The sequence below is a fragment of the Heterodontus francisci genome, chromosome 37 (assembly GCF_036365525.1).
Source record: "Heterodontus francisci isolate sHetFra1 chromosome 37, sHetFra1.hap1, whole genome shotgun sequence".
Classification (NCBI taxonomy): domain Eukaryota; kingdom Metazoa; phylum Chordata; class Chondrichthyes; order Heterodontiformes; family Heterodontidae; genus Heterodontus; species Heterodontus francisci.
In genome coordinates this window covers 14115560-14142020 of record NC_090407.1, presented here as the reverse complement: position 1 = coordinate 14142020, position 26461 = coordinate 14115560, and the positions used below count along the sequence as shown (strand labels likewise).

At 45.3% G+C, this 26461-nt stretch overlaps 1 protein-coding gene across 14 annotated transcripts in view; it reads right to left on the bottom strand.

The window, feature by feature from the left end:
- The window catches only part of prdm16 (PR domain containing 16), a 769749-nt gene that overhangs the window by 7746 nt on the left and 735542 nt on the right, over window positions 1-26461 (bottom strand). For 13 of the 14 annotated variants that reach the window (XM_068017132.1, XM_068017134.1, XM_068017135.1 and 10 more), the window contains 4 exons: window positions 23631-23800; window positions 21727-21804; window positions 16114-16283; window positions 14581-14755 (listed from right to left, as the gene is read on the bottom strand). In XM_068017132.1, coding sequence (XP_067873233.1) covers window positions 14581-14755; window positions 16114-16283; window positions 21727-21804; window positions 23631-23800 — 593 coding nt within the window. Of the gene's footprint in view, window positions 1-6000; window positions 6251-14580; window positions 14756-16113; window positions 16284-21726; window positions 21805-23630; window positions 23801-26461 lie in introns of those variants that run through there. The other variant, XM_068017142.1, reaches the window with a different exon arrangement.

The following is a 26461-nucleotide window of genomic DNA, read 5'->3' as shown; positions in this document are numbered from 1 at the left end:
TAGATAGGCTGCAGAGCTGGGCTGAGAGATGGCAAATGGAGTTTAATGCAGAAAAGTGTGAGGTGATTCACTTTGGAAGGAGTAACAGGAATGCAGAGTACTGGGCTAATGGGAAGATTCTTGGTAGTGTAGATGAGCAGAGAGATCTTGCATAGGACAGATGTGAGAGGTAGTTTCTTTACTCAGAGAGTAGTAAGGGCGTGGAACGCCCTGCCTGCAGCAGCAGTAGATTCGCCAACTTTAAGGGCATTTAAGTGGTCATTGGATAGACATATGGATGAAAATGGAATAGTGTAGGTCAGATGGTTTCACAGGTCGGCGCAACATCGAGGGCCGAAGGGCCTGTACTGCGCTGTAATGTTCTAATTCTAATTCTAATTCTAATAGACTAACATACCAGCTTTTCACTTGTGAAATCTGCACTCGAATACAGCCCTAGTCAATAGGGTGAAGATTGTCTCCCTCTGGTGGTTACAAGGTATAAAACACTAATTAGGCCACAGCTGGAGTACTGTGTACAGTTCTGGGCACCACACTACAGGAAGGATGTGACTGCACTGGAGAGGGTGCAGTGGAGATTCACCACGATGTTGCCTGGGCTGGAGCATTTCAGCTACAAAGAAAGACTGGATAGGCTAGGGTTGTTTTCCTTAGAGCAGAGAAGGCTGAGGGGGGACCTGATTGAGGTATACAAAATTATGAGGAGCATAGATATGGTAGATAGGAAGAAACTTTTTCCCTTAGCGGAGGTGTCAATAACCAGGGCGCATAGATTTAAGGCAAGGGGCAGGAGGTTTAGAGGGGATTTGAGGAAAAAAAATTTCACCCAGTGGGTGGTTGGAATCTGGAACACACTGCCTGAAAGGGGGGGGGGGGGGTGGGTAGAGGCAGGAACCCTCACAACATTTAAGAAGTATTTAGATGAGCACTTGAAACGCCATAGCATACAAGGCTACGGGCCAAGTGCTGGAAAATGGGATTAGAATAGATAGTTGCTTGATGGCCAGCACAGACACGTTGGGCTGAAGGGCCTGTTTCTATGATGTATAACTCTATGACAAGGGTCCTATCTCAAACATGCTTTGCTGCTAATGGTTCTGCTGTTGCCATTTACAGCTCCTCTAGACCCATCTTCTGTTTCTTTATTTGTCTATTACCTTTCCTCGCACCATCATCCCTTTTATCATTTAATCACTTGTGTCTTCCACCCTATCACAGACCTTCCCTTTTGTTCTTTCCACCACTCCCTCTTTCTCTACCTCTGTACTTGCTTAAAAACTGGTACATCACTAACCCTTCCCAGTTCCCATGAAAGATCATTGAGCTGAAACATTCACTCTGTTTCTCTCTCCACAGATGCTGCCTGACCTGCTGAGTGTTTCCAGCATTCTCATTTTTTCAGCATCTGCAATATTTTACCTTTGTATAACACAATGCTCGTTTGGCGCTAAACTGCCAGTGTCAATTAGAGAGGCACGCAGGGTGGTTAGTGTGGAAAATGGATGTAGTGATGTGGTAAGGGAAAGTTCTTTGATGTTCGGTCTAAGGCACAATGTTGGGGCTGATCTCCTACTTGCTGTATTATACTTAAGAGGGGAGTACTTGATGCTGATACTCCCTGTCTAAATTAGGAAAATATTTTATTCCCCAACACAAACTTCTCTCTTTCTGACAAGCACAGAATTCACCAAAAATAAACAAAGAAAAGAAGGCCCACACTGCAGTACTTCCCAACACAAAGGATCATCAGACTCAATGCCAGCCTCTTCCTTTTGCCCCCAGTTTTCCCCCTCCTAGTCTGCCTGACATTGGATGTTAGTAGCCTTCTAGTGCCTCACCCAGGTGGTCATCTTCCTTTGTAAGCTTGGACAGCTATTAGTAGACTTTTCAAACATGGGTTGGCATCACCACCAAGTTTGATCCAATCTGCATCTGATGTCCGCATGAGCACAATTTTCACTGGAAGTTATTGAATAATGATCAGAGGCAGGAACCCTGGTTTATTTTCCACCTTCCTAGTCCAGGGAATGCAGAGGCCAATTGGAGTGCTCCCAGTTCATTACAGATCAGGACTCACGGCCGTGCCCAAGTCAGTTAAGGTTATATTGCCCTGGGCAATGCATTTACCTGCGGAACCATGTTAACTCTCTACCATCTAAAAAGCACAAGTCAGGAGTGTGATGGAATACTCTCCAGTTGCTTGGATTGACACAGTTGCAACACCACTCAAGAAGCTCAACAATATCTAGGACAAAGCAGTCTGCTTGATTGGCACCCCATCCGCTAACTTAAATATCCACTCCCCACACCACTGGTGCACCATAGCTGCAGTGTGTACTATCTTTAGGATGCACTTCAGCAACTTGCCAAAGTTTCTTCGGCAGCACCTCCCAAACCCGCAACCTCGACTACCTGGAAGGACACCATCCCAATTTGGACATATATTCAAAATCCTGGAACTCCCCTATCTAATAGCATTGTGGAAGTACCTTCACCACAAGGACTGCAGTGGGTCAAGAGAAGGCCCAGTGCCATCTTCTCTTGGGCAACTTGGAAGGGCAATAAATGCTGACCTTGCCAAGTGGCACACATATCCCGAGGATGAATGAATAAAAAATATTCATACAGGTTGATTGTACTATTGTTGGGGTAGAGAAGGGAAAAATAAACAGATGGAACAGCCTGATGATCGAATTATAGTTGAGGTACAGAGGGAAGTAGTAATCAAGCAGAACAGACTGATGATTTAACTATCATTGGATGAGAGAGGGGTGCAGTAAACAGGCAGAAGAGGCAGTATTTCATGCTGATTTGAGCTTTTCTTCATGGGTCAGCTTTTCACTTCCTACTTCATTGGGATGTGGTCAGACCCCTTTCTAACCCTGCTTAGCAAACAAAAATTCAGTCAAACCACAAATAATGTGCGCTTGGAGGGCTAACTGTTATCTTTCACTTGGGTGATATTTTAAACAACTGAGCCCAGTCTAAGGAGCAGGGTTGAATCAGAGATGCTAGGGCAGCAGATTATGTACAGAAAAAAAGGTATATTTTATTTAGAAGTGACAGCAGCTTAATACATATTCCAGATGAACGGTTAGACAAGGCAGGAGTTTCTTTATTTGGACTGTATCGACTGGCAAAAGCCACTCAAACATTTTGACTCATTGCTCTTTCCCACTACTCCCCCAAATCCCTGCAGAGTTCAGGGATTTATGAGTAGGCCTTTATTCATAGTTGGCACTCTTATACCTAGTTTAAAATGCTTCGACCAGCAGTAGCACAAGCTTTCTCCGCAAGCGCTCTCAAGGGTGGCGGACAACCACCTAATCCGATATGGGCATAACCCTTCCAACTTCGCTGGTGTCCTTTCCACTGTAACCAACACCCAAGGACTAGAGTACCTTCTGGGTTCATGTTTTGAGTTGTTCAATGTACATTCACACTACAGAGCAACAGGGGATGGTTAAGATTTACAGTGGATTCAATTACTTCTCAAAAATATTTAAAATTCTAAATCTGTACAAGTAATTGAGGCAAGTCTTAATCTTGCCAATTTACCCAACTCCCCATCTGGTGCAGACGACAGCAGTACAGCTCGCGTGAGCCAGAAAGAAGTTATAATTGGCAATGCAAGGCTCCAGCTGAAGCACATAAAGCACGAGTTCCAGAACTAAGCTTTCAGGGTAGAAATTCAATAGCACCTGGTTTCAGGACATGAAGGTGCCAATCCAGGCTCCCCAACCGGATGGATGGCCTGAAATTGGATCTCAGTCCTCATCTAATTTGGGGCGGCACAGTGGCGCAGTGGTTAGCACCGCAGCCTCACAGCACCAGCGACCCGGGTTCGATTCTGGGTACTGCCTGTGTGGAGTTTTCAAGTTCTCCCTGTGACCGCATGGGTTTCCGCCGGGTGCTCCGGTTTCCTCCCACAGCCAAAGACTTGCAGGTTGATAGGTAAATTGGTCATTGTAAATTGCCCCTAGTATAGTTAGGTGGTAGGGAAATTGAGGGAAGGTGGGGATGTGGTAGGAATATGGGATTAGTGTAGGATTAGTATAAATGGGTGGTTGATGGCCGGCCCAGACTCAGTGGGCTGAAGGGCCTGTTTCAGTGCTGTATCTCTAAATAAATAAATAACCTGGGTGAGCTATTGCACCTCCACAGGCAACTTGCCCTTCTGAAGGATTGAATTTCAGGCCTCGGGTAAGTGGGGTGTGGAAGGAGAACAGCTATTGGGACCGGCCCTTAGGAATGTTGGGGAGTCAGGAGGAGAAATCTGGTCCTCCTACCTAAATATTAAAAAAAGTTACTTACTTTCTGGTGGTGGCAGCTTGCTCAGCCATGTGCATCGCAGCAGAATCTGAGCAAGCAGCCCAATTTCCCACAGAGCTATTAAAGCAAGTGTTAGGCCCATCATTGACATATAGAAGGGGCCTAACGCCCGTTTTAGGGGGCCCCCGGATGCCTGAAAAATGACCAATATATTATCAGGTTGGACGCCTTTCAGGCATTGTTGGGGCAGAGCTTTGGTCCCCTCGTAATGCCTGTTTAAGGCCTGTAATTTCTAGGCCTGCATTTCTCAAAGTGGACAGTGCTCCATGGAACCAGAAGCACTTCTGCTTGATCAGTCTAGGCCAAGTAAATTGTCACAGCCCCACACCTCATGAAAATTCTATCCAGTTTTTGTGTGATGTGATTCGCAACTTTACTTAAAAAGTGCTGGAAGTAGTGAATGTACCAGTTTTTGAGTGGATCTGAGCTACAAGCTAGTTGCCCTATGATGTATAAGTTGGCTTTGAGTATGTGAAATTTTCTTTGTTTCTGCTCCAATATGAAATTCAAGACCAGGGATGGGAATGGAATGCAAAATGAACTGAAATCTTGTACCAATTACGAGCTGCATCTAAAAGTAACTCACAATGAGCATAGCACCAGATTGATGCACCTCTGGTGTCAGCTGTGATTCAGTTGGTAGTGCACTCGTCTCTGAGTCATAAGGTTGCGGGTTCAAGTCCCACTCCGGCGACTTCAGCACATAATCTAGGCTGGCACCCCAGTACTGAGGGCCTATCGACTACATGCAAATCAGCCTGACTGTGGAGACGGGTATCTGTCATGCCCGCTCGCCATCATGCTCCCATTGAACCTCAGCCACTGCATCTCTTAGAGCTGCTTGGTGTGCCAAAATGTTTCCAAAATGGTTGTGATTCACAAAATGGAAATGCAAGCATGACAAAGGCAATGGTGCATTGAAGGAGTGTGACCCTAAAACCCATGATAAATAAAACAAGTCCTGGCTGCAGTTAAAGCTTGTGCCACACAAGATCCAACATATGCAAGTTCACACAGGAATGTACAATTTTAAAAAAAGTGTGCATTTATTTAGATCTTAACCTGTCCGAATCCACAACAGCACTTGGCTTTCACCTTCTGCCACCACAAACACTGGCTTTCTAACATCATGGGTAAAAACACTTTTTCATTCATCACTGCTCAATATTATTTCTGTACTCAAGCTTTGTTAGGCAGTGCAGGGAAGGACCAAGAAAGGAGAAATCTCTCTCTCTCCTGCCCAAGGAGAGCACCAAAAGTGATGTGCTGCCAGAGAACAGAGCTCCATTTACAACACACGTGCTACGCATTCAGTATTTTTGTACAAATAAACCTGACCCAAGACAGGTCCAGAGGAAAAAAAAATTTAAACTTTCTCCACAGACAGGAGTGCAGTTTGTGACACAGACCACTCGATTCTATTTCGATCCAGATTAAATAAGTCCTGAGCCAAGTAAGCTTTTAATTAAAATATATATAAAGCTCGACCCAGATTGATAGTAGATTTTGGGGCTCCATGTCAATTAGTCTCCACATGTCAACTTAGTGTTTGTATTAAGTCATTTAATGATTTTTTTTCTGTGGAGATATATGTATTAGGTCACCGCTCCCTGTGGGGTCAATCACACCAAGCCTCTGAGCACTCAGTTTTGTAGAAACTAGGTCCCAATTAGAATTTCCCTTGTATTCTTGAGAAAATGCCATCATTATTTTCTTTTATTCCACAAAGAAAATACTCGATTGTCCTAGCCTGTCCCTCTACTTAGCAAAGACCTCTCAAACAAATTGACAGATCCGCTGATATTCCTTCTTTCTCTTCTTTTTTTTACAGCCTCCTGAAGGGTTGTTAAATGCTTGGAGGCAGAGCGAGAGTGGCATTTAATCACAATGCTGACAGAGAGCTGGTCTGCTTCGGCCCCTAAGAAAAGCAAACAGTGGATAATGTCAGTTGGTCCTGATTTCAGATAGAACAACATTCCCCTTCATTTTTTTTTTAAGAAGCTCTGTTCTTTCATCTGTTGAGTTAGCGGCTTCAGCGTCAGGGGACCTGCGTCTGGTCCAGCCAGGCTACCTTGTCTTGTAGCAGGAAAAGGGTCATTTGCTCTGTCGTCTGGGGATAAAGGGGGAAGCGGAGGGGGGGGAGGGGAGGGCACACTGGGTAATTAGCACAGTCCTGATTCAGCTGCCTGCAAACAGAAACAGCTCTTAACTCAAAGTGAATTCCCTCAGCCAAGCAACTTAACAGTAAACTTCTTAAATTCTGCAAACTAATTGCTCACTTACTAAGTAAACTTTTAACACTTAAAAAACTTGGACAGACTAGAAAATTTCACAGCCATGTGCTGCAGCATGAATCACGAAATTGGTCTGAAATTACGTTTTGTTTTAAATTGTGCTTCACCAAATTGCGGCAGTACAGAAAATCCTTGTGATGTGTTACCTTGTTTAAAATTCATCTTTTGGATGCAGGCAAGGCAGGTATTTTTTGCCATCCCAATTTTATACAATTGAGTGACTTGATAGGCTACTTAAGGGGGCAGTGAAGAGTCAACCAAATAGGTATGGGACTGAGTCACATATAGGTCCGATTTCCTTTCCTGAAGAACTTTAGTGAACCAGTCTGGTTTTTAAGAACATCTGACAGCTTCATGATCATTTTCACTGACATTAGTTTTTTATTTACAGATTTTTAAAACTGAATTAAAATTTGCAAACTGCCATTCATGAGGGTTATTATTCCAACAACATATCCGCTTTGCTACCGTATTATGCAATATTAATTGTATGTTGCATGAAGTGACTACCTTTTGCTCATGCCAGATCTGGACAGATATGGGTCATTAAGAAAAAATGTGATGTGCAAGTGCAAAATGGGGAACTGTTCATAAATGTGGAAGGTACAGTTGTTCTCCTTAACATGATTGGACGATCATGCTGTCTGTATGTGCGTGTGTATGTCTCGGTGTGTATGTCCTTTATAAAATTCGGTATTGGAAAATATTTTGTTGCCTAATTTTCAATTATCACAACCCTGGGGAATTCTGTCCCAAAAGTAGGTGGTCAGTTTAAAACTGACAGGTTCAGTTGCTGCTGGATTCTCCAATAGCTGGGCGAGGGGATGTCTTTCAGAGTAATGCACTCTAGCCTCTGAGTCAGAGGGTTGTGAGTTCAAGTCCCACTCGAGAGACATGAGCACATAATCTAGGCTGACACTCCAGTGCACTTCTGAGAGTGCTGCATTGTCAAAGGTGTGGTCTTTCTGATGGGACATTAAACCGAGGCCCTGTCTGCCCTCACACATGGATGTAAAAGGTCCCATGGAACTATTCCAGGAAGAGCAAAGAAGTTCTTCCCAGTGTCCTGGCCAACATTTATCCTTTAATCAATGCCATCAAAGCAGATTAACTGGTTGTTTATACCACTGCTGTTTGTGAAACCTTGATGTGCGCACAAATAGACTACTGCATTTGCCTACATAACAGTGGCTAGGATTTACAAGTAATTAGCTGGCTGTAAAATGCTGAGGGAATCATGAAAGTCATTACATAAATGCAAGTTCTTTCTTTTATATATGAACTGGGTCAGCTATGGTTTATTTGCATTTCTGTGGCAATAGATTTTATTTTTCAAACCTCGGTATTTGACTAGGAGGAGTATTAACGGGCCATACCACAACCACAGACCCAATAAAAGAAAATACAGTTTATTAACTGCAGCACAGGATCAGTGCCCTTACAGGGGCAAACCTGGTATCTCTGACACATGGGAATTAACAAATTCTCAGAGTTGGGGTTATACAAGCCCCTCTATGTGTTGGCAATGCAACTTGGGCTGAGACTAATGAAAAAGGAGGGGGAGATTTGCAATTAATTCTTCACAATTGAACTCTACTTTAGTTATTGAGTTTTGTTTATAAAGATGTTCATTCAAAAAGAAGCTTGCATTTCACTAGCTTCCTAGCACATTTCTTGGTAACATCTCAAAGCACTTCACAATGAAGCTCTTTGAAGTAAAAATGAAATGTACTGGAAATACTCAGCATCTGTGGAGAAAGAAACAGAGTTGACGTTTCAGGTCGATGATCTTTCTTCAGAACCCAGAGTGATGCTTGAATCTAGAACCGTCAGCAGCATATTTAAGTTGTTTGTAGGAGCACATTGGAGCAGGTGAAGAGTTCTGCAGGGATTGTGACTTAGTTTCACTTCTAGCTGGCTTAACTTAAATGAGATCAATTCCATCATAGCAGAGAGAAAATACTTCTCTGTAGATAAGGAACAGTGTGGAAGGACATTGATAGTCTCAATGAATAAACGTTCACATCGTGAAAATATAGCAACAAGTGCAAGAGTGAGCAGCCATGGGCTGAGGTGACATGCGAGGTAGAGGAAAGCCATTAATGCATAGAAAATCACATTAAATATGATGCCCTCCTTGCCTGGAATCCCAGCATACTCTCCTGGTGCATGTAGTTCCATGCCATAAGTGCCAATTCAGTAAACCTAATCTCTAGATATTTACACAGTAATAGAAGAAAAAACATATCAAAATTAATGTCAACTCAAATACTGGTTATAAATTTAGAATTCTCTTTCAATATTTTATACAGTAACAAGACGCCACTTGTCAAAATGGTGTGCTTGCTTGTTATCGTTTAATACTGCAGTTGCAGCACTCAGTTCCAGACACCAGAGGTCAGTGGAGGTGGAGATATGGAGGCTGAATTCTGAATAACACTCCCACTGCTGAAAACTGCAATATTTATTCAGTGGCTTTATAAATAGGAATTCGTTTTCTTTTCTAGAACATTTTTCTCTTCTACTTTTGTCCTTTTCTCTCCTGTAGGTGTTGACTCGTTTTGGGGTATAGTTTCTTGGGTGCCAGGAGGCTTTCTGGTACCTCACCAATTCCTCCATGTGTGAAGCTCAATAGTATTTTTTGAAATACAGATGAGTGAATGAGCATTAGGACCCATTGAAGAGGGGTGTTCAATATTGGGGCCCACAGCCATATGCAGCTCATGTAGGCTTCAGGGAAGGACAGGATGAGCGAGAGAGGGGGGGGGATGAGCGAGAGAGGGGGGGGATGAGCGAGAGGGGGGGGGATGAGCGAGAGAGGGGGGGGGATGAGCGAGAGAGGGGGGGGGATGAGCGAGAGAGGGGGGGGGATGAGCGAGAGAGGGGGGGGGGATGAGCGAGAGAGGGGGGGGGATGAGCGAGAGAGGGGGGGGTGATGAGCGAGAGAGGGGGGGGGGGGATGAGCGAGAGAGGGGGGGGGGGATGAGCGAGAGAGGGGGGGGGATGAGCGAGAGAGGGGGGGGGATGAGCGAGAGGGGGGGGGAAGGCTGAGAGGGGGGGGAAGGCTGAGAGGGGGGGGAAGGCTGAGAGGGGGGGGAAGGCTGAGAGGGGGGGGGAAGGCTGAGAGGGGGGGGGAAGGCTGAGAGGGGGGGGGAAGGCTGAGAGGGGGGGGGAAGGCTGAGAGGGGGGGGGAAGGCTGAGAGGGGGGGGGGAAGGCTGAGAGGGGGGGGGGAAGGCTGAGAGGGGGGGGGGGAAGGCTGAGAGGGGGGGGAAGGCTGAGAGGGGGGGGAAGGCTGAGAGGGGGGGGGAAGGCTGAGAGGGGGGGGGGAAGGCTGAGAGGGGGGGGGGGGAAGGCTGAGAGGGGGGGGGGGGAAGGCTGAGAGGGGGGGGGGAAGGCTGAGAGGGGGGGGGAAGGCTGAGAGGGGGGGGGAAGGCTGAGAGGGGGGGGGAAGGCTGAGAGGGGGGGGGGAAGGCTGAGAGGGGGGGGGGAAGGCTGAGAGGGGGGGGGGAAGGCTGAGAGGGGGGGGGGAAGGCTGAGAGGGGGGGGGAAGGCTGAGAGGGGGGGGGGAAGGCTGAGAGGGGGGGGGGAAGGCTGAGAGGGGGGGGGGAAGGCTGAGAGGGGGGGGGAAGGCTGAGAGGGGGGGGGAAGGCTGAGAGGGGGGGGAAGGCTGAGAGGGGGGGGGAAGGCTGAGAGGGGGGGGGGAAGGCTGAGAGGGGGGGGGAAGGCTGAGAGGGGGGGGGAAGGCTGAGAGGGGGGGGGAAGGCTGAGAGGGGGGGGGAAGGCTGAGAGGGGGGGGGAAGGCTGAGAGGGGGGGGGAAGGCTGAGAGGGGGGGGAAGGCTGAGAGGGGGGGGAAGGCTGAGAGGGGGGGGAAGGCTGAGAGGGGGGGGAAGGCTGAGAGGGGGGGGGAAGGCTGAGAGGGGGGGGGAAGGCTGAGAGGGGGGGGGGAAGGCTGAGAGGGGGGGGGGGAAGGCTGAGAGGGGGGGGGGAAGGCTGAGAGGGGGGGGGGAAGGCTGAGAGGGGGGGGAAGGCTGAGAGGGGGGGGAAGGCTGAGAGGGGGGGGGAAGGCTGAGAGGGGGGGGGAAGGCTGAGAGGGGGGGGAAGGCTGAGAGGGGGGGGGAAGGCTGAGAGGGGGGGGGAAGGCTGAGAGGGGGGGGGAAGGCTGAGAGGGGGGGGGAAGGCTGAGAGGGGGGGGGAAGGCTGAGAGGGGGGGGGAAGGCTGAGAGGGGGGGGGAAGGCTGAGAGGGGGGGGGAAGGCTGAGAGGGGGGGGGAAGGCTGAGAGGGGGGGGGAAGGCTGAGAGGGGGGGGGAAGGCTGAGAGGGGGGGGGAAGGCTGAGAGGGGGGGGGAAGGCTGAGAGGGGGGGGGAAGGCTGAGAGGGGGGGGAAGGCTGAGAGGGGGGGGAAGGCTGAGAGGGGGGGGAAGGCTGAGAGGGGGGGGAAGGCTGAGAGGGGGGGGGGAAGGCTGAGAGGGGGGGGGAAGGCTGAGAGGGGGGGGGAAGGCTGAGAGGGGGGGGGAAGGCTGAGAGGGGGGGGGAAGGCTGAGAGGGGGGGGGAAGGCTGAGAGGGGGGGGGAAGGCTGAGAGGGGGGGGGAAGGCTGAGAGGGGGGGGGAAGGCTGAGAGGGGGGGGGGAAGGCTGAGAGGGGGGGGAAGGCTGAGAGGGGGGGGAAAAGGCTGAGAGGGGGGAAAAGGCTGAACACAGAAGCGAGAGAGATGGGTACAGAGAGGGGAGAGAGAGAAGGATGAGAGATGGATATTTTCTGAACATCGGACAGATTCACGGTTTTCTAGTGGGCTTTTAAAAATAATCGGAACCTGCAGGAAAAGCCTGAATCTGTCCGATGTTCAGAAACCACTGTTCCCACTCTCGGCACCTGTCAGCTGTGAAACTGACACTTGCGATTTCTTTTAAAAGCTTGTCTGGAGAAGCCAATGAGAAATTTCTCATCCCTAAAATTACCAGTCACGTCTCCAAAATCTTTTACCACTGACTCTGATGTCTGTGTACGGGCACACTGTCAATCCCTGATACCTTGTCAACACTGTTAGTTGGATGAGGAGCCAGAGTGTGGTTAGAAACTGTACCCCAGTAGAGGAGGAAGACAATAGGGGCAAAAGTGGTGGGGTGGGAGGAAATGATATGGATTGATTGCAAATTCTAAAACCTCACACAATAGTTCTTTACAACTTCACAACAGAAAAAATCCCATGAATATGAGGACATCCTCACATTGCTTATATCTTATTCAGAGTGGCAACATGGGTGTCATCAGCCTCCACTATATAGAGCCTTGTTAAAACTATTTCAGTTGCAGGTTTGCTCCAGCTCTAACAAAAAGAAATCGGGGAACGGGTGTGGGAGGGATGGGATGGTGGTTGAGGACAGTTACTGTCATGCAGAAGAAAGTGATTAAGATGGCTTAACTTTGGGGTTCCCAAGGCAGCATTGCTTATGTGTCAACCATGGTTCAGTTGTAGCACTCTTTTCTCGGAGTCAGAAATTCAAGGGTTCAAGCACCACTTCACAGACTTGAGCCCATAATCTAGGCTGACACACCTAGTGCAGTACTGAAGGAGTACTTGGAGGTGTGTCTTTTGGATGAGATATTAAACCAAGATCCCTTTTGCTCTCTCAGGTGGCACTATTTGAATAAGAGCAGGGCAGTTCTCCCCAGTGTCCTTGCCAATATTTATCCCTCAACCAACTTCACTGAAACAGATTATCTGGTCATTATCACATTGTTGTCTGTGGGATCTTTCTGTGCACAAATTGGCTGCTGCATTTCCTATATTACAACAATAACCATACTTCATTGGCTGTAAAGCACTTGGACCTCCTAAGGTTGTGAAAGGTGCGTTACAAATGCATGTTCTTTCTTCTTTCTCTATAACTCACTGCGAGCCTACATCTATTTTGGGAACTGTAAAAGGTGGAGAAAGAAGTACTCAATAATGTAGCGCGTATGAAATGAAGCCAAAAGGAGGGCGCTCGTCTGTGAGCTGTATTGTGGATAAGAATATGAGAAGTGACAGTAATTGATTCGATGGTGAAGTAATTTGTTGTCATTATGAAGGTCTGGCAAGATTGGAATTCAGCAAAAAAAAATTGACAGAAAGCAAAATAAATAACACTAATGCACAGTTGGGCTCCTGATGCTCTCCCTGTCTGCATTTCTTCTCCATGAATCGGTTTAATGGGTGGCAGTCTGCACTGATGTATACAGTCAATTTGTGTTAGGTAACAGGACCTGCTTCTAATAAAAGGCTGTTTACCTATTGGAGAATACATACTTGAGAGAAGTCCACCGTCAAATGTGAGTACATCTGTTTTGTAGGAAAGAGTCTGGGATTACATTGCAAGTGAATTGACAAGTAAGTTACAAGAGGTAAATGGCTTTCGTGTTCCCAGTTTTGAATTACTGTATCAGCGAAGTGTCACAAAAAATAAAAAGGAGGCCATGTGGAGATATCAGGCAGAACACACTTCGGAGATTAGCTCAACAGCTATTCAGGTACAGTGCAATTTATAGTTCTAGATGTATATAAACCAAAGTATAGGCTGTCCTATTCACACCTATAAAATCCCGAATCTGGTGTGTGTCGGTCACACCTCAAAGTTTCAAAACTAAATAAAAGAAAGAAGACCCAATCACTTTGTGCTGGTTTCTTCTGACCTGGAGCCAGGAGTTTACAAATACCTCCCTTACTAACCAACAGGAAGACGACAATAACTTGCCCCAGGATGTGTTTACTTACAGCAATTAGACTTTGCAACCTTAAGGGGGTCAGTCAGTTAAAGTACAGCTCCAACTTATCACATTACCTGCAGTACATGATCTTTATAAGATTACCAATCATCTGATTTGCAGTGAGCACTGCTACAGGAGATCTGCAAGTATAATCTTAAATCTTTATGGTTTAGGTTTAAAATGAGATATCTGTACACTTACTGTTGTATTGTCTTGTTACCTTGTTTTATGCTTTATAACTGATGGTTGGAGGGTACATTTTGAGTAGGACTGCCCCCTTCCCCTATGCCTCACTGTGACATCATGAATGAGACCAGTGAATTATGGACACCATTCCTCACTCGTGATGTAAATAGAACTGAACCTGATGACATCACAGGAGCAGGAGGAGGAATGCTACACAAAATGGCTACTCCAGTGGCACCTCGACCAGCTGTATAGTCTAAAGCGGGGTAACAAGAGGTGACTAAGAGTCAGTAATATGTGTACAGCTACATTAGATTAAGGATTAGGGAGTTATTCTGTAAAGTACAGTTAAACCTTCTGAGCACAAAATACCAGATGGCAGACTGACACAGCATATGAGAATGTCAATGTGTTACACCAGTGTGCTAACCCTGTTCCCGAGGCCCCAAACTCAGTTGTGTTATGATGGGGAGAGGTTGTGTGGAGACTGGGCCTCCTTATGGTGGGCAAGGTCAATCAAATGGGGCCATACCCGACTTGGCTTTGCATAAATTTAATTGTGCCACAGATTGAGTTACTTTCACTTATAAATGAGGTAAAGCATGCTGCAGGATTGAACTCATGTCTGTGTCTCTGTAACGGATGGTAAAAGTCTTAAATCCGGATATCAGACTGGTCAAAACCCTGTGAAGCCTTCAACAGCCGCGACTGGCTCTTGTTTGCCTCTTATTTTTGCAAGACGTGCCACAGCATGTTATTTTTTGGGGTGGTAATCTTAGGTTTACTAAAGCACAACTTAATGTAAAATCTACTTTTCCTGACTGGCCTTTGTACACAATTGGTTTGTGAGTCTGGGACTGGGAGGGGGTGGAGACAGAATCAGTGAGTGGCAAGGAAACAAAACAAAAATGTTGGCCCTCGGCGTAGAAAAATCTTGCACACATCTATGTAATTTTGTAGAAGTGCCTCCTGCATTACCATCACATACTCAAAGCTCTATTTCAGGGAAAGCTACAGTCACCTTTTGTCAGCTGAACTGGATGCCTGGCTCAGATCGTTGTTTCCAATGAAATTCCGGATTTCAGAGAAGTACGACTCCTCCTTCTCTTCCAAAAGTGCAGTATTGTCTAGCTCGGAGTTGGGGGAGGATGTGCTGGTGCCCAGGTGATTGGACGAAACCCCATGATGTTGGCTCACTGAAAAGGAAGAGGAAGAGATCAGGATGGTTGTTGACAGGAAATAGGAATCATTTTGTGTAAATCGTTAACATTCTTCATTTACTTTCTACTCTTTATTTAGAAAATAATGACCCCTACACAGATTTTTTTTTGGTAAGTCTCTTGCACTTCTACTAATCGACATCACTACTGGGAATGTGGCAATTAAACAAGAACTTGGCTACAAAGTATGGACAGTGAGTGTTGCTTCACTGTACACCTTCAAGAGAATGCTGCCTGGGATGGAGATCGAATCATACACCAGGTAATATGGCATGTCCAGTGGTCTCTTGGGTTAGTTTCAATCACTTAGAGAGAGAGATTGCAGAGATATTTTCCCTCCTAATTGGCCTTGGGCTTTTGATCTGGTTTTTGGCCTCTCCCAGGTATACCACAGCATTGAGGGAGTTAAAGAGTCTCTTAATGTGATGCTTAAGCCTTCACAACTGTATGGAACAGGCTAGATGGAAAAGTTGGTCTTTTTCCGCCTGATGCTTTAGTGTGTTGTACGTTTTATGAATTAGATTGATGCAGGCTCTGCGTTCACTGGAAGAATTTATACTCTGCCATAGCCTAAACTGTCAGGGCAGACCATCTCATTAAAATTGAAAAATCTTGAGTCAATGGGAGCGTAGATCAATTTACAAAGACAAATGAGGGGTTTACAATTTTATAGGTCAATAATTAAAGGGGCAGAATCTTCATGAAATGGTACTAGGCCAACAAGACAAACAATGGCAACAGTAATGACTTGCAGTAAAACATCCCACAGTGGTTCACAAGCGGGTGGGGAAGGGAGGGGCGAGAGAAGGGGGAGAAAAATAAGACACTGAACAAGAATTGGGAGAAAATGTATAAGTAATACCTGAAGCCATTTCTGATGCAAGGTGATTGACCTGAAACATTAACTCTGTTTCTCTCTCAACAGATGCTGGCTGATCTGCTGTGTATTTCCAACATTTTCTGTTTTTATTTCAGATTTCCAGCATTCTCAATATTTTGGTTTTGTCGTAGTTAACCATGTTGGTCTGGGACTGGAGTCTGACTGGGACTAGGTCAGACTGGGTACAGATGGTGAGTTTCCTTCCCTAAAGGACATTAGTGAACCAGTTGGGTTTTGACAACAATGTGGCAGCTTCATGGTCACTTTTGTTGATACCAGCTTTTTATTTCAGGATCTTTTTAAACAGAACTTGTTTTTTCAAACTGCTCTGGTGTGATTTGAACTCACATTTTTTGAATTACTAATCCAGCAACATAACCACAACACCACTGTACCTGGAAGTTTCCCATCTGGTACAGTCCCTGTGAACCAGTAAGAGGGTATCTTGATTTACCTGGAATACTCTCGTTCTCGTGTTTCTTGAGGTGGCGGTCAAGGTTGGTCTGCTGCCCAAAGCAGCGGTTGCACAAGTGACATTTGAATGGCTTTTCTTTGTTGTGGATGTTGCGGACATGCCTTTGCAGGTTTGAGGAGATGCTGAATGACCTGTCACAATATTTACACCTGGAAAGACAAGAATAATTGGCTGTCAAAAAAAAGTTCTCTCTAAAATTTAATGGCCAATTGAGAATTGTGATGAAACATCCTAAACTTGGAGGCTGCTCAATGGCCTATTAAATACAGCCAGTTGGCTTATTTAGAATACTGGAAGCAATAGGCCCTAGAAAAATGACACTCATGCCCATGCCATTCAGTGTTGTCTGATGCAATTCTTGTGTGATGCTCTTAGTTTCTCTAGAAAAGGGAAGGCTGAGGGGGTGATCTAATGGAAGTCTTTAAAATTAAGAGGGGGTTCAATAGGGTAGACGTAGAGAAAATGTTTTCATTTGTAGGGGAGCCCAAAATTCAGGCTGATAAATATAAAATAGGCATATATTAAATCCCATAAGGATTTCAGGAGATACTTTTTTACCGCAAAAAAGTGGTGAGAATGGGGAACTTGTTACCATAGGCAGTAGTTGAGGGGAATAGAATAGATGCATTTAAGAGGAAGCTTAGTAAGTACATGAGGGACAAAGGAATAGAAGGATACATCGATAAAGTGCGATTAAGAGTGAAAGAAGGCTTGCATGAAGTCTAAACACAGGCATAGACCAGCTGGGCTGAACAATCTTTTTCTACACTGTAAATTCTATGTAATTAATTCATCACCAAAGCTATTAGGTAAGTGAGGAAATAATCTGATTTTTTTTTGTGTGGTGTTGTTTGAGGGAAGATTGTCTTTGGTCCCCGCTACAAACTCCGTTCTCTAGCTACAAACTCTACCCTCTCCCTCACAACTGTCTGAGGCTGAACCAAACTGTTCACAACCTTGGCATCATATTTGACACCCAGATGAGCTTCGAACCAAATATCCACACCATCACTAAGACTGCCTCTTTTCATGTCTATAACATTGCCCGACTCCGCCCCTGCCTCAGCTCATCTGCTGCTGAAACCTTCAAGCATGACTTTGCTACTTTAGACTTGACCATTCCAATGCATTCCTGGCCGGCCTCCCACATTCTTCCATCCCATAAACTTGAGGTCATCCAAAACTCTGCTGCCCATGTCCTTACTCACACCAACTCCTGTTCATCCATCGGCCCTGTGCTTATTGACCTACTCTACCTCCCGATTAAGCAACATCTCGATTTCAAAATTCACATCCGTATTTTCAGATCCCTCCATGGCCTCGCCCCCTCCCTATCTCTGTAATCTCCTCCAGCTCTGGAATTCCCTCCCTAAACCTCTCTGCCTCTCCACCTCTCTACCACCTTTGAAATGCTCCTTAAAATCAACCTCTTTAACCAAGCTTTTGACCATCTACCCTCATATCACCTCAGTGTCATATTTTGCTTATAACACTCCTGTGTTATATTTTATTATGTGGAAGGTGCAATATACATACAAGTTGTTGATGTTGTTGGCCAGGGTACAGGAAAACCTCCAATAGTACACGGCCAGGGTACAGGAAAACCTCCAATAGTACACGGCCAGGATACAGGAAAACTCCAATCGTACACGGCCAGGGTACAGGAAAACCTCCAAGAGTACACGGCCAGGGTATAGGAAAACCTCCAATAGTACACGGCCAGGGTACAGGAAAACTCCAAGAGTACACGGCCAGGGTACAGGAAAACCTCCAATAGTACACGGCCAGGGTACAGGAAAACTCCAAGAGTACATGGCTGATCATTTGCATGTTTTTTTAATGTACTAAAATATTGAATTACCTAATAATTTGAATTAAGTAATTTAAATCACACAAAGTGTGGATTTATAGCTTAAAAAGTATCAAATAATTTGAATTAAGGGAAGTGGTCTGCAGAGTCTTGGAATCTTTAACTTTCTGTTGACCCAAGGGAATAGGCAGATTGGGCCTCAGTTTGATGTCTCATCTGACAATGCAACAGTCTCTCTGCACTGTTCAGATGGCTACATTATGTGCTCCAACTCCTACTGTGGGATTTGAACTCACAACCTCCTGACCCGCAAGTGCAAATGGCACCAACTGAAAGATGGGGCAGGGAGGGGGAGAAAAAAAGCCAAGAATCTCATTCCCAATCACTCCTCAGCCACTGCTACAGGAATGTGGATGGTGATGTCAGGATCTGCTGCGATGCTCCCAAATTCGAATCGTCCACTGACATCCATTGTCTGGGTTCACACATGGAGAATGACCAGATAGGGTAAAGTACTGGAAGTGCAGCCCTGTGGAACTGTCACTGTCCTCCCCACCCAACGACGAGATAATGAGGTGTGAGGAGAAGTGGGGAAAAGGAAACATGAGGAAAAAGGTTCTGAAGAGTTAACACATGACGAATAGAACACACAACACCAGTCTGTGAGCCGTTCCCAGGGGTTTATTGATAGAATTGATATACCACAATTTTACCTCGCTGTACAAACAGCAGAGTTCCACTTGCGCGGCTAATTGTGCTGGGAAAATTGCTGGGCATCAAAAGTTTTAATCAGATGAATCCTTTTATGTTCTGCCTAAAAAATGCCTGCTGCTAATTTAAGACTCTGGTGCAGCATGGGTCAGAGGCAATTGTCAAATGGCGAGAAAGCCGAGTGTTTTGTTTAGTGCACCAGGGACCGAGAGTTACTTCATCTGGACCGGCTGGTCATCAGTGCGGTGCCCGGATCATTTGCTCTTAAACTGGGGTCTTTGAGCGGTCACTGTTCATCAGACAATCTCCTTGCGCAATCTGATAATCACTGTGCGAGTGAAGTGCTCTGCATCGTGAACCATGAAGGGTTTTAAAACAAAGCCCCGGTTTGCTATCCAATGTGCTGCATATTTACCTCGAAGTCAACTTGAAAAGTTGCAGAGAAAATTATCCCAGTCATTTGTTAGGGTAAATTGTTTCTAAATTACTTAATCATGGAGCGAGAGAGAAAGAGAACAAAAAAGCTGACAAAGTTAAAACATCATCCTTAGGGGATTTTCAATCTGCAACAGAGACGTCAAAGAGGGAGAAAGAAAGTGACGTCTACATTCTTCTTTCTTTGCACTTTAAAAATTCCTTCATCTGCCAGTTGCGGTTTCTCAGAACTGATCCAGTAGATCTGGAATTGGAGCAAGGTCTATTACACTAGCTCTCATGCATTCCTCCCGGCACAGTTAAGGGGGTAAGGAAACCTGACAATTCATTGTTATGACCCCTTTTTTTCCCACCTGGGAGATAGGATTGAGCAAGTTGGGTGAATGAGGGTGGGGTGGGAAGGGGGAGGGTGCTACTGGTGACCAGTTAATCCTCAACCTGATGATTTCTAAGTTACCCAGTCAGTGATCCTCTCTTCATTGGGATAGTGTGGCCAGCCAGCAGATCTAGATAATCTACACCACCTGGTTATCTTCTTGTTCTGAGTGTAATGCCAGCTGTGTAAAAGATGCCGTGCCACTATTCAAAGAGCCTGGGAGTCCTCCCAATGTCCAGGCAAATATTTATCCATCAACCATCATCACTAAAACTGGTCATTTATTTCACTGCTGTTTGTGGGACTTGCTGCGTGTAAATTGGTTGCCAGTGTATCCCCCATGTTACAGCAGATCAGTAAAGTTGCAGTAGAAATGATTGAAAAGTGGAAGAAATCCAAGTGGCAATACAGCTCCAATATATACAACTGTTGTGTCCCTGGACATCAAGCAGCCTCAGATCGGTTTGTGTGGTACAACTGCAGACAGAGACAGCGCCAACATGTCAACAAAGAGGAGTGAATAGATAAGACTCTCCTTTTCCATTTAAGGGTGCAGTTGTGAGGGGGGATCTCCACATTTTTGGTATTTCTGGCTGGGATGATTTAAACTGCATCGAGTTCCAATATGTTTTTACAAGCAAATAAATGAGAATCCTTTGCATCAGTTTAAATGAATAGCAAGTGTGAACTGTGCCTGATTTGCTTGTCCCCACTGGCTCCTTATACTGCTGTAAGCACATTCCCCTGTACCCTGGGAAATAAACAAAGTGACATCTGGTTAGCATGAATGCCATGACCAGCACTGTAAAGGTTAATGTAGTTATACCCGCAGGTCTTAATCAGACCCACAGTCAAAGAAATTTTCCTTTGCTTTTGTTACACAATTTTTTCCTTTCACTGTTTGGTCCTGAGTGTATTTAAAGAAAGTAGAACTCCCAGCACCTTTTATCATACCAACAATACCACAAAAAAAACTAGCTATGCTTCTCCAACCTTTAATTTGCAGAATTAACCTTACGCTGTTAGCCATGGCTCAATGGATTGCATTGTTGCCTCTCAGTCAAAAGGTGGGTTTAATCCCCACTCTAGAGACTTGAGCCCATTATCTAAGCTGATATTCCAGTCTGTAGTTGTATTACACTGAGGGAGTGCTGCACTGTCAGAGGTGAGATATTAAACCATTGCCTTGTCTGTCCTCTCAGGTGGATATAAAAGATTCCATGGCGTTATTCGAAGAAAAACAGGGCAGTTCTCCCCAGTGTCCTGGCCAATATTTATCCCTTAACCAACATCACTAAAAATGGACTATCTGGTCATAATCACATTGACATTTGTGGGACTTTGCTGTGCACAAATTGCCTGCTGGATTTCCTACATTATAGCAGTGACTACATTTCAAAAAGTGCTTCATCGGCTGTGCATCACTTTGGGATGTTCTGTGGACATGAAAGACAACATATAAATGCAAGTTTTTTTCTTTTACGGATACTGAACCTCTCTCACAGCTTTAGAATCCCAGTAGGATATTCAGTTGCATTAGGCCCTTAGCAATCGGTTTAATGTCTACGAGTCTGTTGCTTAAACACTTTAAGGCAATGTTTCCCAGAACCAGAATGCTGTATGATTCCACTCCTCCATATTCCAGGAGTACTGAGACCAATTGTAGTATTCATACCACTGTCCAAAGCTAAGATTTGAGAACTCACCACTGACCAGGGGCCAAACCTGGAACATTCTTGGTCCAAATGGCTCATTTTCATATTGGATACTGCATTTGGTTATGCAGCCATCAGGAGGAGCTCACTTCCACTATTTAAGCTGATCTTCTATGGCATTGCTTGTGGTTGCGATATTTAGCTGCTAACTTGGAACTGTGCTTAACTCAGATCTCTCCCTTTAAATATATTACTCAAATGTTCACCTGGAGGCAAGTGGTCTAAAGAGGTAAATCAGGCACAGTAGCTACATGCAACTCCTGAGAGCAATTTTAATTGCTTACAAACTTCTGGCTGCAGTTCAGAAAAACTCAGCATAAAATGGCTTTCTCTTTGTGAGACATCTTTCTAAAAATGTGACACCTTGAAATGTGACGTTCACACTAGACACAAGACTTTTATACAAATAAACAGATAACAATTTCTGAATTTGTTATATTATTAAAAGAACATAATCAGTATGTTGTCAGTCGGACACACCAGGGAGATGTGCATCAGAAAACAGGTCTAAGTAGCACTGAACTGTTCAGACTTTTCATCCTTACCTATAAGGCTGCTCCCCTGTGTGCGTTCTGAGATGCCGAGTAAGATTCGCTGATCTCGGAAAGATCTTCCCACAGTACCTGAAGGGGGGGAAATGCAATTTACCAACATCACTGGTCAAGCAATTCTAGAAGTTCCTGTGTGATTTATGAGCCCTAAAGGCACAGTGGCTGACTTATTCCATGTGTGGGATACACCTATGATGCTGTGAATCAATCACCTTGAGATGATTGATGTTAGTAACTGGAGTTAAGGTGATCAGTGCTGACATTTCTTTAACCTGGCAGGGGGCTTTATCGCAAGTTCATCACCTCTTTCTGTTTTGGTGAGGTTTACTGGTAGCTTCAGTTTTTTTAAAAGCCGAGGAGGGGTATGGACTAGGTGGTGAGGGTACATACTTGTAGTGGAGGCCAAAGACGATGGCTTTGGTCTTCTCAATTTTTAACTGGAGGAAATTGAAGCTCATCCAAGACTGCATGTCAGATGAGCAGTTTGCTAATACAGAAGCAGTGGAAGGGTCAAGAGAGATGGTGAAAAGATGGAGCTGGGTGTTGTCAGTATACATGGGGAACCTGACTGCATGTCACCAAGAGGCATTATGTCGTTGAGGAAGAGGAGGGAGCCAAGGACAGATCTTTGAGGGGATTCCAGAGGTAATGATGCTGGAGCTGGAAGAAAAACCATTGCTGGAGATGCTCTGGCTATGACTGGATAAGTAAGAATAAAAGCAAGCGAGGGCGGTCCTACTGATCTGAACAACGGAGGAGAGGAGGTGGGGGAGATGGATGAAGGAAGAGGATGGTCATTGGCTACAGAGAGGCTGAAAAAGATGAGGAGGGATAGTGCACCTTGGTCACAGTTAGAGTATGCCATTTGTTTGAGTAGGGCCATTTCAGTGCTGTGGCAGGGTGAAAACCAATTGGAGATATTCAACAAGATCTGTTGCATCAGCAACTTGCCATAAATGCAGATCAATGGGGACGTAGAATTAATTTTATATGCAGCCTCAAGGATCCATAGCACAGATCTAAACACACACGTAGACTGCAGCTTGTAAACCCCAGCTTTATTGAGAACTGGTGGATTGAGATCATTTTGTGATATTCTTAATGGATGTGTTAGTGTGTTTGTATGAAATTCATTTGGCTGTGATTTTAACAGGAGTGTTCACTGGTTTAAAACAGATGGGCTCACAGCTGTTAAAAGAGTGGAAAATAGCATTAATCACGTTTACATTCATGACTTTTATCACACAGCATTATTGTAATCTATCGATTACATTAAAATTAGTATCAGATCTTCCTAAAATGCAGATTTCCCATAACGTTGCTTACAATTGAGGATGTGCTGAAGTATGTTGTCCAAAATATGACAGAAAGTGAGCATAATGATTTAATTGCTCATGATAGGGTTCCTTAATATTATGATGGGGTTTGATAAGGTGGAAGTAGGGAAGATCGTTCCACTTGTAGGGGGGACCAAAACTAGGGGCCATAAATTTAAGATAGCCACTAATAAATCCAATAAGGAATTCAGGAGAAACCTCTTTACCCAGAGAGTGGTTAGAATGTTGAACCCACTACCACATGTAGTTAAGGTGAATGGCACAGATGCATTTACGGGGAAGCTACATAAACACATCAGGGGGCGAGGAATAGAAGGTTACACTGATAGGGTGTGATGAAGTGGATTGAGAGGAGGCTTGTTGGAGCATAAATGCTGGCATGGACCAGTTGGGCCAAATGGTCTGTTTCTATGCTGTACATTGTACGTATTTCTATGTAATATGTTAAGCAAGGTGTCAGGGATGAATAGTGTAGAGTGAGGATAAATATAGTGAAGTTTGCCTATTTACTGTTGGAGGATTAACCACAGGATGTAACTGTGGCTGCAGCTTGTCTCTAACCTGCATGTGTAACGCTCCTTTCCTTTGCGGAGGATGGCATCAGACAGCGTGGATGGTGGTGATCGGAAGTTGAAGGAGTGATGGGGAGGGGGTTGCAGAGCGCCCATGGTGTCCAGTTTCAGTGTGCCAAAACTCTCTAACTTTTCTGTCATGGTCTCCATAGCAGCCATCTGTAAAAGATCATAAAATAATTTCCAGGCTTCATACTTAGAGGGAGGGCAAGAGGAAGCAGAGTTTAGGGGCTGCCCTGGCAGGGTACAGCAGCACAAGGAAATTCAATTTAGGACATGCAGTCGTTGGAAGAGGATTAAGCCTTTCAGCCCTTCAAACTTGCTCCATCATTCAATAAGATCTGTACCTCAATCCTGTTTACCCACTTTTTCTCTATATCCCATGATACCCTTATCCAACAAAAATCTATTGATCTCAGTCTTGAAAGTTTCAGTTGACCCCCAGCATTCTCAGCCTTTTGATGGAATGTATTCCAGATTTCTATCACTCATCGCGTGAAAAGTGCTTCCTGATTTCCCTCCTGAATGACCTGGTTCTAATTTTAAGATTATGCTCTCTTGTTCTGGATTTTCCCACGAGAGGAAATTTTTCCTCTATATCTGGCCTATTGAATCAGTCAACAATCTAACTCAACTCATAGCTGGGGGACCCCACACACCCTTAAGCACCTTGTAAACCGGGTTTGACACTGTACTGTATTTACACTCCATGCAGCAGCAAACTGAAGCAACTTAAGACTCTCTTCCTACTTCCTTCTAGGGAGTCACACTTCACATCTCTCTGAAACCAGGTAGGGTCTTGACTTCAGATTTACACTGCAATCTAGTGTCAGAGTGAAGCAAAAGCTGCTTTGTAGCAATTCTAAACTTGCATTATGAAAGCACCCTTAGGAGTCCCAGATTTATCCTGACCTTTGATGAGTTGGGATCATGTTGCTTCATTGAAGCTCATTCAAAGACTGCCAGTTCTCAGTGCGCACATTCAGGGCTTCACAGACACCAGCAACTCTAGTGCACTTATCCCAAGTGGTCCTAGAAGGTGATTGTCAGGAGACTGTTCAACTGTCCTCAAATACACAGCAGCCAGCAGTGAGAAACCAGTCTGAATTTTCACTTCTCAAACCCAGAAACATGAAGCTATCAATCCAGCCCTATTTTAGGTCTTATTGTTAAAAAGTGCAAACAAAAATTTAATGTTGGATATCAGGCTTATGTTCAAAAGGTCTATGTGCACAAAAATAATACAAGACTGGCATCTACCTGACAATGTGGAAAATTGCCCAGGTATGTCCTGTCCACAAAAGGCAGGACAAATCCAATCTGGCCAATTACCGCCCCATTGGTCTACTCTCAATCATCAGCAAAGTGATGGAAGGTGTTGTCGACAGCGCTATCACCAATAACCTGCTCAGCGACGCTCAGTTTGGGTACCGCCAGGGCCACTTGGCTCCAGACGTCATTACAGCATTGGTCCAAACATGGACAAAAGAGTTGAATTCAAGAGGTGAGGTGACTGTCCCTGATACCAAGGCAGCATTTGAATGAGTGTGGCATCAAGGAGCATTAGCAGAATTGAAGTCAATGGGAATCATGGGGAAAACTTTCCACTGGTTAGAGTCATATCTAGCACAAAGGAAGATGGTTGTGGTTGTTGGGGGGCCAATTATCTCAGCTCAGGACATCACTGCAGGAGTTCATCAGGGTAGTGTCCTAAGCCCAACCTTCAGCTGTTTCATCAATGACCTTCTCCCCATCATAAGGTCAGAGTTCTGGTCCCCTTGCCTGAGGAAGGATATACTTGCCATAGAGGGAGTGCAGCGGAGGTTCACCAGACTGATTCCTGGGATGGTGGGATTGTCCTATGAGGAGAGATTGAGGATACTGGGCCTGTATTCTCTGGAGTTTTGAAGAATGAGAGGCAATCTCACAGAAATCTACTAATTTCTTACAGGGACAGACAGGGTAGATGCAGAAATGATGTTTCCCTTGACTGTGGGGTTTAGAATCAGGGGACACAATCTCAGAATAAAGGACAAGCCATTTAGGCCTGAAATGAGGAGGAACTTCTTCACATAGAGGGTGGTGAATCTTTGGAATTCTCTGCCCCAGGAGGTGGTGGATGCTCAGTCACTGAGCAAGTTCAAGACAGAGATTGATAGATTTTTAGTTGCTAATGACATCAAGGGATATGGGGATAGTGCGGGAATATGGCGTTGAGGTAGACGATCAGCCAAGATCTAGAATAGATCTTGGAGCAGGCTCGAAGGGCTGAATGGCCTACTCCTGCTCCTATGTTCCTATAGGTCAGAAGTGGGGATGTTCACTGATGATTGCACAGCATTCAGTGCCATTCACGACTCCTCGGATACTGAAGCAGTCTGTATCCACATGCGGCCAGACCTGGACAACATTCAGACTTGAGCTGATAAGTGACGTAACATTTGCGCCACACAAGTGACAGACAATGACCATCTCCAACAAGAGAGAATCTAAACATTTCCCCTTAACATTCAATGGCATTACCATCGCTTAATCCCCCACCATCAACACCCTGTGGTTACCATTGACCAGGAACTGAACTGGACCAACCATACAAATACAGTGACTACAAGAGCAGTCGGAGGCTGGGAATTCTGCGACGAGTAACTCACCTCCTGACTTCCCAAACCCTGTCGACCATCTACAAGGCACAAGTCAGGAGTGTGTTGGAATAGTCTCCACTTGCCTGGATGGGTGCAGCTCCAACACTCAAGAAGCTCAACACCATCCAGGACAAAACAGCCCGCTTGCCCCATCCACCACCTTAAACATTCAATCCTT